Source organism: Prinia subflava, chromosome 5 (assembly GCF_021018805.1).
Source record: "Prinia subflava isolate CZ2003 ecotype Zambia chromosome 5, Cam_Psub_1.2, whole genome shotgun sequence".
NCBI classification, from domain to species: domain Eukaryota; kingdom Metazoa; phylum Chordata; class Aves; order Passeriformes; family Cisticolidae; genus Prinia; species Prinia subflava.
Window position 1 is genome coordinate 15,954,288 of NC_086251.1, and position 12,765 is coordinate 15,967,052.

Consider the following 12,765-nt stretch of genomic DNA (forward strand, 5'->3'; position numbering starts at 1 on the left):
ACCACAGATGACCTCATGCAACTGCAAAGAAAGAAGGGTCTGTTACTTAAAACAAGGCTAAAATTTAACCCAGCTATACTAAAATTATACAGGGAGTGTTTTACAGTCCCATTACAAGACATAAAAACCCAGTCACTATAAATTCACGGTGTACTTATTTGTAAGGATGTAAAAAAGAGTAATTAATAACCCCCAAACAGCTTATCTCTGAGCCAGTACAACAGCAAGGCTTTCCCAGGCTCGCTGGAGATTTTACAAATAACACTGAGAAGCTGCTTTAGCTGCCATTTGAGAATTATTTGTCCACACTGAAAAGTCATTGCTCTTTGTCACAAGTCACAAGACATTTCTTAGTGTTCCACACTTTTAGTTGACATTATGGAGAGAAAATAAATAAATGTAATCCAAACTTTCTGGAAAGGGCTTCCATGTGTAAGAACACGTATTAACCACAGATGTGAGGGAGCACTGCAGTGATTCTTTTTAGTGCTAAATGCACTCTACTTTCCTCTCTTCTACTTCACTCTTCCTGTGTGTCCCCCCATAGACCAAAAGAAACCTGTTTCCTTTAAAACACCATTATTTCCAGGAGAGACAAGTGCAGTCTTGAGTACTATCATTCAAGTTTATTAAAGTAATTCAGGAGAAATGTGTAAGGAAAGGGCATGTCACAAGTGAAATCAATGCAGATCAAGGCGCTAGTTTGTAGTCCTTGGGATGTACTGTTCACACCTCCTTTATTTTGCAGAAAATTTGCTCGATATTTCCTCAGAATAAAACCTTCATGAGGTTACCACATAGCTCTTCTCCTCAGGAAAAAGCTTTAGTCTTAATAACTAATGAACAGGTCAGATACATGAGTGAAATAACTCCAAAGTAAAGAAATGCTTTCACTCCCTCACCAAATCACTCCAAGAGATCACTAAAAGATTCAAACTATTCTTCTTAACTCTTCCTTTCTTTCCTAAATACCAGCATAGGCAAACCTATATTTTTTAACAATGACACAACCTCTATCTGTCGTCTATTTTCTCAAGCACAGCCGGCATTGAAATAAAGGCTTAAACAAAGCACTTAACGGTTAATTTGTGATTATAGAACAAGTCTGATTTTTTTGGATCCACGTCACTTGGAAGGAAAAACTCCACTTATCATAAGGAATGAAAACCAGGACGGAACAAGGTTTGCTATTTCCCTCTCTGAGGAATTGTAGGTGGACTTATGTAAACAACAGAGCAAAGATCAAAGGCAAATCTTAGGGACCATAATATACTGAGTTATTAAAGGAACAGAGCCTTTTATCTGTTGTGGAGGAAGGAAGTAAAGCATTGAGACATATGTAATATATGCAATTAAAAATAAAAAACCCAAGTGAGTCCCAAAAGAGACTGAAATCAATTAAATTCTGGGGTTTTTTTTGTATTCTGTTAAAATGACGAGAACCAAAAATGCAATCTGTGACAAAAAAATTAGACTCCATCCCCTGGAAAAGCCAGGCATTCAACTCTATTTTAAGTTGAATTTTCCTTCACATCCTATGAAACAAGCACTGTTCGATCACAAACCACGTCCTCATTCAGTGCCAGTTCCACTGAGGCTTACCTTGTCCTCCACTCTGTTCAGCCTGGCACCAATCGTGTTATTTCCTCGATCTTTGCTTTTCTCTGTGGAACAAGAAACATATTCAAATTAATATATGGTGGTATAACAAAATAGCAGCAAACCACAACAGGGTGTGTTTAACTAGCCCACCAACACTGTGTAACTGAACACCCTTACCAGGCTGATAGATCCATTTCTTAAAAGTAGTTTTCTGTTTCTTTTTATAGCATTGACCCACGCCAGGGCTTTTAATAGCCCTGAGTTTAAGGCATTTTTAATCTTAGTCTTATGCTTTAACCACGGACAGCAAAAATGCTCCAAATTGAGTTAATGTTTTAATTGCCACTTAAAAGCAAACTGCCACTTCGCAAAGGACTCTACAGGCAACTTAACACATTTGGTAATATTTAATCTTTTTTCTCCCACTACAAACAGTATAGAAAGATGAGTTTTCAAATGACATAAACAGAAAGTTTTCATTACCCAGATTTGTCTCAAACAAACGTAGTCATTTGTGCTCCTTTTCCAGTGTCTTTTCAAAGCTATCAAAGATCTATGTGAATATTACAAATTTCACAGGAACTCTGTAATCTTAGCACACCAATTTATTGACTATATTGTGAGTCTCTAAAAGACTAGAGCCAACATTTTGAAAAGTTCAGTGAAAGTAGGTGCTTTAAGAATCTAAATAAAAACAACCCTAATTTAAAAGTGTTGATGACTAAATATTATTGCCAATACTTAATCTTTAGAGCACAACCAGTTGGCACAGCTTAAAAATTTGGCAATAAAATGAAAAGTATTTTAGCAAGTATTTTCCATTAATTATATGTTCATCAGATTAATTTTAGATACATCCTTTCTATTGACTTACCTGAGACGGAGATAAAAAGAGATGGCTTTCCTATGGACTGGTCCAACCTATATAACAAAAAGAAATATTTTTGTTCTTTATCAGACTGAACCAGCACCTTCACTCTCTCTAGCTGGAGCAGGGAGACCTTTTCACAAACAAGCAAAGTGAAGTTCAAATAATTCTGGTTTGTCCTGTGAGTGAAGCAGTTGCTTAGCATACTAAAGTAGCTTGAAATGAAAAATATAGTAGTAAAATGGGATTTGACTTAGATTTCTCTGCTTTTTTAACCACAGTAAAGTTTTACCATGGCCATTACTTTTCCATGTGCTCAGCATTGTCTTTTCCTTGTTCTTCTGCAGCTTTCTTGTTGCATCTGTCATCTCTTAGTAGGCTCTTACATGCAATTCTACCAGAGCAGGTAACAGTATTGCACTCTCCAGGTGTAAAACAGCCCCTATGATAATGGGACTGCAGTCTATAGTCACAGGACTAGCAGGGACTGAGGTAATACATCCAAGTCCCAATCATCAGATTTTTAAGCTTTTTGCCTTCTCCTCTGTGTGTGAAAAGAAAATTTTATGCAAATGCCATTTTACATTCCCTAATTTTGCACAGTCCTGCCACTATGGCACCTTTAACCCTGGCAGTTTTTCACCCGTGGGCCCCCATCACTGCCTAATTTACAAACATCCTTCTGCTGCTTTCAGGGGTACCAAGACTGGGCTTCACTGACGTACCTCCTCTGCAGCTCCTTGATTCTCACCATCAGGTTGAGGTGGCCCTGTGAATACTGCTCAATGACATCTCGGACATCATAGGGCTTTCTGGCTTGCTGTAAAATAAGAGACAAAAAACCTTCAGTCACTAGGATGGAGGAATGGTCTGTACCAATGTAGATGCTTTTGAAGAGTAAACAGTAAGTTCTTCTAGCACTGTGTAAACACATGAGTTATTTTGATTGTTGCCATGATCACACATTTTTGGTGGAATAATTCTGACAGTTCTCATTTCATCCACCTTTTTGTTACTGCAGGTCTGTATGCCTTTCAAGAGATAATCCACTGAACTGGAGCTCAAAAGAACTTGGAGCCAAAAGTTTATCTGGCACTTTGTTCAGAAGTCTGTGCACACTCTAGTTCCTTCTGGAAATAAGGTTCATACTCCTCAGCCACTGAAAAATAAAGAGGTCTTGCACATGCACAAATCCCTGTTCTCGGTTAGCAGCTGAGGCTCACTGTTCAGGTCTTACCGTGGGAAGTTAAAACACAGTCCTAGAGGAAGGTGCATGACTGACTTCCTCCTCCAGAAAGGCTGGCTGAGCTTTTAAAACTGCTGGGAAACACTGGTGCAAGAAATGCCCCATGTCTAATTTGCACCTCACACATGTGAAAAACTTCATCTGAGCTATTATGAATAAAACAGCTTTTGTGTAGTATAGAGGCAATAGTGTCAAGATAAAGGTAATAGTATCAACCTGTAAGACACTTAAGACTAACCAGAAAGCAAGTGAACAAACATGCTGAAAGGTAGCAACAAATTAAAGGTATCTTAATCCTACATCTTGAATCTAGAGTCCAATCAGTGCCAGAACTGGTGTTCCCAGCACAGGAAAGACATGGACCTGTTATAACAAGTCCAAAGGAGGCCACAAAGATAATCAGAGGGCTGGAGCACCTCTGCTGTAGATGGGGTGAGAGAGCTGTATTGTTCAACGGAGAGGAGATTCGAGGAGATTCGAAGAGATTCGAAGAGATTCGAAGAGAAGAGATTCGAAGAGATTCGAAGAGATTCGAAGAGAAGAGATTCGAAGAGAAGAGAAGAGATTCGAAGAGAAGAGAAGAGATTCGAAGAGAAGAGATTCGAAGAGAAGAGATTCGAAGAGATTCGAAGAGAAGAGATTCGAAGAGAAGAGATTCGAAGAGAAGAGATTCGAAGAGAAGAGATTCGAAGAGATTCGAAGAGATTCGAAGAGATTCGAAGAGAAGAGAAGAGAAGAGAAGAGAAGAGAAGAGAAGAGAAGAGAAGAGAAGAGAAGAGAAGAGAAGAGAAGAGAAGAGAAGAGAAGAGAAGAGAAGAGAAGAGAAGAGAAGAGAAGAGAAGAGAAGAGAAGAGAAGAGAAGAGAAGGCTCCAGGGACACTTCATTGGAGCCTTTCAGTATTTGAAGGGGCTTTTAAAAAAGATGGGGACAGATTTTTACAAGGGCATGTAGTGATAGGACAAGGAGGAAAAGGCTTCAAGCTGAAAGAGGGCAGGAAGAATATTATTTAGGAATATTATTAGGAAGAAATTATTTAGTGTGAGGGTGGTGAGACACTTAAATGGGTTGCCCAGAGGAATTGTGGATGCCCTGTCACTGGAAACACTCAAGGTCAGGTTGGGAGGGGCACTGAGCAACCTAATTGGGTGAAGATGTCCTTGCTCATGGCAGGGAGTTTGCACTAGATGACCTTTAAAGGTCCCTCCCAACCCAAACTAATCCATGATTTCTGACTCATTTGTTATGCTGTTTATAGAAACTCCGCAGATAATTTTCAAGGTCTTGTAAAAACCTTGGTAACACTGAGTTACAACTTCTCCTTTCTTGCATCTTTTGAGAACAAGGAAAAGTTTCCAGTGGTAGCTTCTAAGATACCAGAATTTGGATCCCTTTTGAAGTCTCAGAAGTATTTTGTCACCTGTACTTCAAAAGCAGATGTCTCTGCACTGCTTTATCTTATTTCCCAAACTTCAAGATTTCCTCAATTCCATGCCATAGATAGCATTTTTTTCTAAGCCAAAGGAAACTGGGATACCATACAAAAAACAGGCTGTGGAGACTGTGGTGCCTTCATGCAGTCTCCTGCACCTGCCTGGGAAGTAGCTCCCCCATTTCAGTAATGATTTCTTTAATAACATCACCTCATCAAACAAACTGTATTTCAGTCTCACAGATTCCCCAAATCAACTGCAAGCCTTGGGTGAATGTAAGATACTCTCTAGTGGAAGGCTAAGCAGGACTGGGAATGGCTTCAATCTAACCAGGGAGCACAGAAGAATTCCTGAGCATCCCAACACCTTACACACACCTAAATCATAACTAACATCCACAAAGACAGAAATATGATGCTGCGACAGCATAAGCCTGTAAATCTTTTCATGGACTAGTACTGTAAACATGATAATATTAAAAAGAGAAAAAGAATTCTTGGATTCTTCTGGTAGTATAAATAAGCAAAAGAGAAATCTGTGAGTTTGAAAACTGCAGGTTTAGAAAAGGTGTTCACTAAGAATAAAGATGCAGAGCTTTCTCCTGCCATCCTCATAGTATGACACAGGAGTCTGACAGTAGTGTAAGTATTTCCCTGCCTCTTTTACATTTACGGGGCTGTTTCTCTCTCTTTGAAACAAGAATTGAAAACCTGGAGTAAATATATTTTATGAATGAGGCTAAACTTCTGAGTCTGACTGGGTATTTAAGTCAGTACTGATTTTTCTGTAAATGCTTCATATTAAAAGCTGATCTTCTGTGAGAAAATACTCCTGATGTTGACCATATAAAAACCTGCAGCAAGCAACAAATTAGTATGGAATAGACAGAAGTAGAAGCCAGGCCCACATTTTCCTTAACTGCTTCTCTTCCTTACTTTTGGTCCTCTGCTAACTAAGCAAAACTCATGGCAAAACTCTTCTTAAATACATTAGAATTTCCCCCATCATAAATCAAAGTTTTAAAAGGCACAAACCTCAATGCCAAATATTAAATGCGCACCACTGGCTGTGGCTGTTGTTGTTCCCTAGTAACTGCATGGGCAGGGAAGCAGACCTGGGAAAGGGGAATCCAGGAAAAGGGAATTTCTGGGAAAAGCAACCAGGTAATAGCAAATAAAATGGGCAGGACACCCTGTGAAGCACAGGACACTGAAATACATGGTTTAGTACAGCCCAGTATGGAGATTAGAAAAGATTACACACAAAATTCACATGAATCACGTAATATGATAAACTACAAGACTGTAAATGTAAGATTTTCCAGGGAAATTGTAACAAATCAGGCAACAGTTATGTCATCGGTAGAACTGCAACCTGTATTTTTAATTTATGCTATGTATAGAATATTTGCCATGGTAAAAAAATTGTACCACAGATTAAAAAGCTATTTTAGAAGGAAATTAATTTACTCAATTGGAAGAATTTACATGGAAAGGAAATGTAAAAAGTTTTCAAAATGAAAATGCGAAATCAGAACAAATTCCTGGTCTGTGTATCTGCGATGGATATTACAGTTGTATGAATGTACATGAGTTTTAAGACTCCTGGAAACTTTCATAATGGGAAAACAAAGGTTATTTACTCATAAATCAAGCTAATGGAATAACTGAGTATGGCGATTTTTTTCCCCTGAAACTCAGTTGTAATATTAGATTGTGTCAAAAACATCTGCTTCACAACTAACACATAAAATTCATTTTTAGTAGGTAGGGTGAACAAAGCCTAGAAAAGCATTCATTTCTAAGTCTGCTTTCCTTATAATCTACAAAATCCTTCCTTAACCAGAAGTCGTTCACCTTCACTGATGCACAGGACTTGTGTTGAATGTGATCGTTGTATAGAATTTGAAACAGTCCTACAGGCTTTACGAGAACATAAACACATCCATAAAAAAGGTATTAATTCTTTATAATATTATGTTGGGTTCATGGGTTATACATGGGCATCCTGATAAGGACTATATTTAAATCTAGACTTAAAAATACAGCCTAAATTTCTCTCCTTTTTAAAGAGGAAATGATACTTCACAAAGACTTGCTTTTCATGTCCTTTGAAAATCTTTGTCTCCCTGTTTACATTTTCTTTATTTGTTTTATTTGGTTAGTTAGTTTTAAACAGGAAGGCTTTGCTTTCTAACTGGCTTTTGTCCTTCTGATGCCATCATCCCCCTGTTATTAACTGAGCCCTTCAAAGAATATATCTAGTCAAATTTAGGACTACAGGTGTGTCCTGCAAACAGTTGGTATAATTTAAGAACCATGCTGGGTTCATGCTGGGACCTATTTTGCAAAATTTTCCTCTTCCTCTCCTTGTTCCTATGCTGCCCTACTCGAAAGGTTTAGAGGCATCTCTAAAAAATATTCCTTTAAAGTGAGGGCCTTCCTTAGGGTTGCAGCTAATTTTACACATGAATAGCCAAGTGGACTTCAGATGAAATTGCATCTGTGGGCAATTGTGGGTTTGTTGTGGGTTTTTTCAACAGTTACAGGAAGAAAATACCTGAATTTTCTTTTTTTTGGAACATATATTTTACATAAACGTGAAGCTTAGAAAGAAAACACCTACTGAAAACCAGCAGTACAGACCTCTTAAATGCTAAAAGGTACATTTTTAAGATGCATCTTCTGCTTTACCTTATTCTCAGACATTACATGAGCTTATTAGGAACAATACAGTCATTACTTGGCACATGTTAAAACAATTTAATTCCTGATGATTATTTTATGTGCATAGAACAGCTTTACAACATACTTCTGATGAAAGAATAATGACAGTGGTTATTGCTTAATTAGGAGAGATTTTCAAAAGCACCTTGTGGCTTGAATTTCAAGGTGACTTTGTGCACTAATTGGGTGCCTTGGAAAACTGTACCCTTGGCGCTCTGCAAATTTTTAAGCTTGATCTTAACTTTATATTCAGAAATGATGGAGAAGTATCAGATATTCCGCTACTTTGCTATTGGAGATTCTGCTTCTGAAGAAACAGCAGCATCTCAGCTTTACACAGGAGCAGAGACCCAAGATCCCACTTCAGCCAAATGACAGTTTTAGTTCCTTAGCAGCAGCTAATATTGATCATTCAGGAAGAAAGAAGACAGCTAAAGAGAGATGAGAGACAACCCCATCAAGGGACTTTGTAGATGGCCAGGACTGGGCCTTTTGCAGATGTGAAAGTACAACTGAGAAGCCAGATTAGCAACCGAGATACTGAGCACAAACAAGTTTCAAACATGAACTGAATAGTCCCATTCTATTCACTCAAATGCTTTTTCAGCTTCTATCAAATCATCTGCCGCAGGGGAGTTTCGTTTATTTGCCAGGTGGATAATGTTGCACACAGTGTTCAGGCATTTTCAAAATCTGTTTCTGACAAATACCACTTGGGAGGTAGATCTACAGCGTGTGCATTTCTTGTTACTAAGCAGTTTAGTTAATACCAAAATATTTTATGATCTAAATTTATGAGAGCAATGATTCAGTAATTACCACAGAGCAAAGGATCACAATCAAGTTTTAGAATTAAAATAAATTAGATTTTAATGGAACTGACCAAATTTAGGCAATTATTCACACAGCAGCACCGGACACATCACTGGAATGGGTCACATCCCTTGCCAAGTTTCAAGTGCTGACCAGCAAGTGCTAAGAAACTTCTCAACAGAATGACTATAAATATTACCTTCAAGTAGTTGAGACACTGTGCCTTTCTTCATTTTAGTCTAATCATGATAATAAAAGGTGAAATGTGCTGGCAGAACCTTTTTGAAAGCACTCTCTTAACTCTGGACACGGGACATTTCAGCCATAATGGTGACGATCTGAATACATTATACACAACTAAAGCAATTTTCTGACAAGCTCAGGCAACCTTAGCCATAAATTAGCTCAAGAATTTTAGTAAAAAGGGAAATGTTCATAGTAGAAATTTGCTAAAGAATCCAAGCAGTGCTTCTGAATTTATAAGGAAACAGAATTGTGGGTTTGTAGTAGCAGCAAACTTTGCCTTACAGATATTCTGGACTGTTAGTCACCATCGTCGTCATAATCATCATCATCAACATATTTTTGCTCTTAAATCTTTTAGCCTTCAAATCTGAAGGAGAAAAGACACACTCTTTTTGGAGGGTCTAGATTATAGGTGGGATAGCTTTCTAGTTTATTGGAAGCAGCAGTAGCTAGGTCATGTATGAAAATGGATGCAGGCAGCTAAGCTCCTCTTATCCTTTGCATTTTCAGTTGTGAAGCCTGTTCTCTGGAGATTATCCCTTAATAATAATATTAAGTAAGGTAATATATTTATTACCTATATATATATTCACCTGGTTTAAATCAAACTGGAGGCTGTTGACATGTGTTTTTACTGTATTAATGAAATTGATTTTTAGAAAGTTTGCAGTCAGATTTTTTTATTCAGACCAGGAAACAAGGTTAATTAGCTACTGTTAAATGCTTATAGCATCACAAGACCACAGCAAGTGGAGTTGCACACAGGAAATGTGTAAGTGAGGGCCAGAGGAGGAAAGAGAATCAGTATCTCACTAACTGGGAAGGAGGTCTCCTGCAATGCAGAGGGGAGAAAGGAGAAGAAATGAGAAACCTTCCAATACACTAACAAATTTCCACCTTGGTTTCTTATCAGGACTTCATTATCATTGAGTAAGGGACAGAAACAAGGCTGAGGTAGTATTTTAATCTCTAATCCTACTGACTCGGCATGAAAGCAGCACACAGCTCAGAATTAATGGAGACATACGAGAATGTTTGCACTGCCAGAAAGAGACAGCGATAACAGAGGGCTAAGGGTCAAGTCCATTAGCAGAAAATAACATTTTAATTCAGACTGCATTTCAGGAGTTTAGCCTGTTTCCAGTGCATCCATAGTTGACTAACCTGCTCCGAAACAACCACCCTATTGAAGGAGGGAGACAATAGTGGGTGTAGATCACCATTACTGAAATGAATTGTGTTAGTCTCTCTTAAGTTTCTAAAAGAGACAATGAATTAGGAGAATAAAAGGGTTTATTTAGAAAAGGAGCTCTCTATTCACAACTCACCTGAAACTTTTTTTTTGCCACAAAATACTGCATCCTCCGAATCACCTTGATGGCAGCGCGGTGGTGTTCCCGCAGCCTGGGGGGAAAAAAGAGGAGGGTGAGGGGAGGAAGGAGCTTCTCCATCCACACAGCAACTGCAGCAGGCTGCAGAAAGTCCTTCACCAACACATCCACGTGCAGTGTAAGGAGCTGTGATCCAGCCTGGCAGCACAACACACCATTCTGCTGACCTTCCTCACCTTTCAAGAAGGCTCTGAAAATCCTGGGATTTATCTGACCCATGCTAGGTTTGCACCCATTTCACAGCTAAATGAGGTGTCCACATAACCTCCTTCTGTGTCTAAGCAAACCTCCACACATCCCTCCCAGTTTCATTTCCACAAAAGATCCCTAAACTCTCAAGTTCTATCATATCCAGTCATGAATAACTTTTATACAGTCACTCCAGTTTTTAGGATTTTTTTGGTTTTTTGAGGTGTTCACCTCACAATTTCTCTACAACATTCTTGATATTTTTTCACTTGATTTTTTTTCCCAAAGAATTATCTAAATAAAAACACCTGAAAAATTTTTGATTTGTTGAACAATCCAAATAATCTTGCTGGATGTAACATCTACATACATATTTATCCCCAAACTGAACAGTAACTTAATATAATGACAAAATAATCTGACAGGTCTTTAAAAAATATATGCCCCTCTTTGTGCATATGCATATGATCTGACAACACAATAAAAAAGAAAATAATTTGCTCACTGAGCTTTTAAATGACAGTTTTTCATAGAATCTGACATTATTTTTCAAACAGTGCCTTAAAACCAACAGTTATTTCAAAATTTTCAAAGCTTACAAAAAAGATGCATTTTCCTTCTTAACATTAAAATACAGTATCAGACATTAAGCCAATTGTTCAGATTGCTCATTCTATTACTCTCACCAAGATGCACTTGAATGACATTACAGCACCATCTTTATTTCCTTTTAAACTTCAGGAACATCTAGTGTTTCTAACTCTCATCCCAGACTTCTAGTGATGGCTTTGGGGAGCAGCTGTAAAAGCAGTTAGATTTTCTATATGCTTTATCTTTATAAACCTATTATTAGTAATAGAGATAGACCGGCTTATTGAGATGTCACCTTGCAGTGCTTTCTGCACATACTGAACATGACAGCACTCATACTCACTAAGGGATGGAGAAGTCATACTTAAGTTCTATAAAAGTTTGTGCAAATGTGGGTCTTTAGTATGTTACAGCATGGTATCACCCAAGCCTCTTCAGCTAAATATAACCCAGAATTCTAGTGAGTATTCAGGTGTTTCCTCAAGATAGATCTCCCTCAGCAAATAAAAGTTCTGCATGTGCAAGTGGTGGATGTCTGTCCTCTGAAGTGTAGCTGGGGTGTTCCCCCTTCTGAACACTCACACTTTTTAGTTGGAAAACAGCATTTTGCAAAGCCAAAGCAGAACAAAAAAAAAAAAGCTGTAATTTCCTACTTTTAGCTATTGCCTCTCAGGTGGGCTCTTTCTGTTACAGAAATTGTTCAGATTTAGCAAGACAGAAAAGATTATTTTCTTCAGAAATAGCATAAAATGCATTGCTTTTCAAGCTAATAACACACATCTTTTCACCACAGGTCTACAGATGGTCACCTCCAAGTGTATTTATATAAATCATCTGTACCTCAATAATTATGCACCAAACCTGCAGCTGTATCTGCACAGGAAGCTTTTTCCCTCTTAACACCTTCCTGAGGTGTCTTAGAGACACTGTCTCCAAGCCTCTGCTCCCACAGATCTGACTGCAACATCACGGTTCGAGTTACAGAAATGGAAATTTGCCACTCCTGACTGGAATGGCTGTGTGTTTGGATCAGTTCCCAGTGGACAGAGTTAGATTAATGCTAGTTCAGGGTACCCCTGTTCTGTCAGCCTGTGCTGCATCATTCGGCTGCTAAGGACTTGGATGACCTCCTCCAAACCCAAGCAAATAAAGTGTTTGGGCTTTTAAGTTCTGCTTCACAGAGATGGGAGCCAAAAAGGTAAACACTGTTTAATTTTCTAGTAAATATCAAAGGTATAATATCACGCAGTTATACATCCTATACATAAAAGCACACAAAAACATCTTTTGACAAATCGAAATATATTTGAATTGCCATAAAACTGCTTGTAGTGTTTTGGTTTATGCCTCATTTCCTCTGGGGTGTTCTTCACAGTCCATTATTTCTGAGTAAAACATTTTTCTTTGGGACAGCCAGTCACCAGTAGAGCACACCAAATCCCTCATTCTCTATGTAGAGGACAAGTCCCATCTATAAGCAAGGCAGGAGGATAATAAAGAAGGTATTGGCCATTCAGTGAAATAACAAAGCTACACGACCAAAATGATTTTCCAACGCAGCTATTCACCATCAATCATTTTTCAGTGCTGACATGAACTACCCATGCCAGGAGGGAAAGTTAATATTCTCATTTTAATCCTTCCCATTTCCAGCTCCAGTAG

General features: G+C 38.3%; 1 protein-coding gene across 4 annotated transcripts in view; it reads right to left on the reverse strand.

Annotated features, from left to right (window-relative positions):
- KCNQ1 (potassium voltage-gated channel subfamily Q member 1) overlaps window positions 1-12,765 on the reverse strand; it is a 333,024-nt gene that overhangs the window by 99,988 nt on the left and 220,271 nt on the right. For all 4 annotated transcript variants that reach the window (XM_063398160.1, XM_063398162.1, XM_063398161.1 and 1 more), the window contains 4 exons: window positions 10,261-10,336; window positions 3,196-3,290; window positions 2,477-2,523; window positions 1,603-1,664 (listed from right to left, as the gene is read on the reverse strand). In XM_063398160.1, coding sequence (XP_063254230.1) covers window positions 1,603-1,664; window positions 2,477-2,523; window positions 3,196-3,290; window positions 10,261-10,336 — 280 coding nt within the window. The remainder of the gene's footprint in view (window positions 1-1,602; window positions 1,665-2,476; window positions 2,524-3,195; window positions 3,291-10,260; window positions 10,337-12,765) is intronic.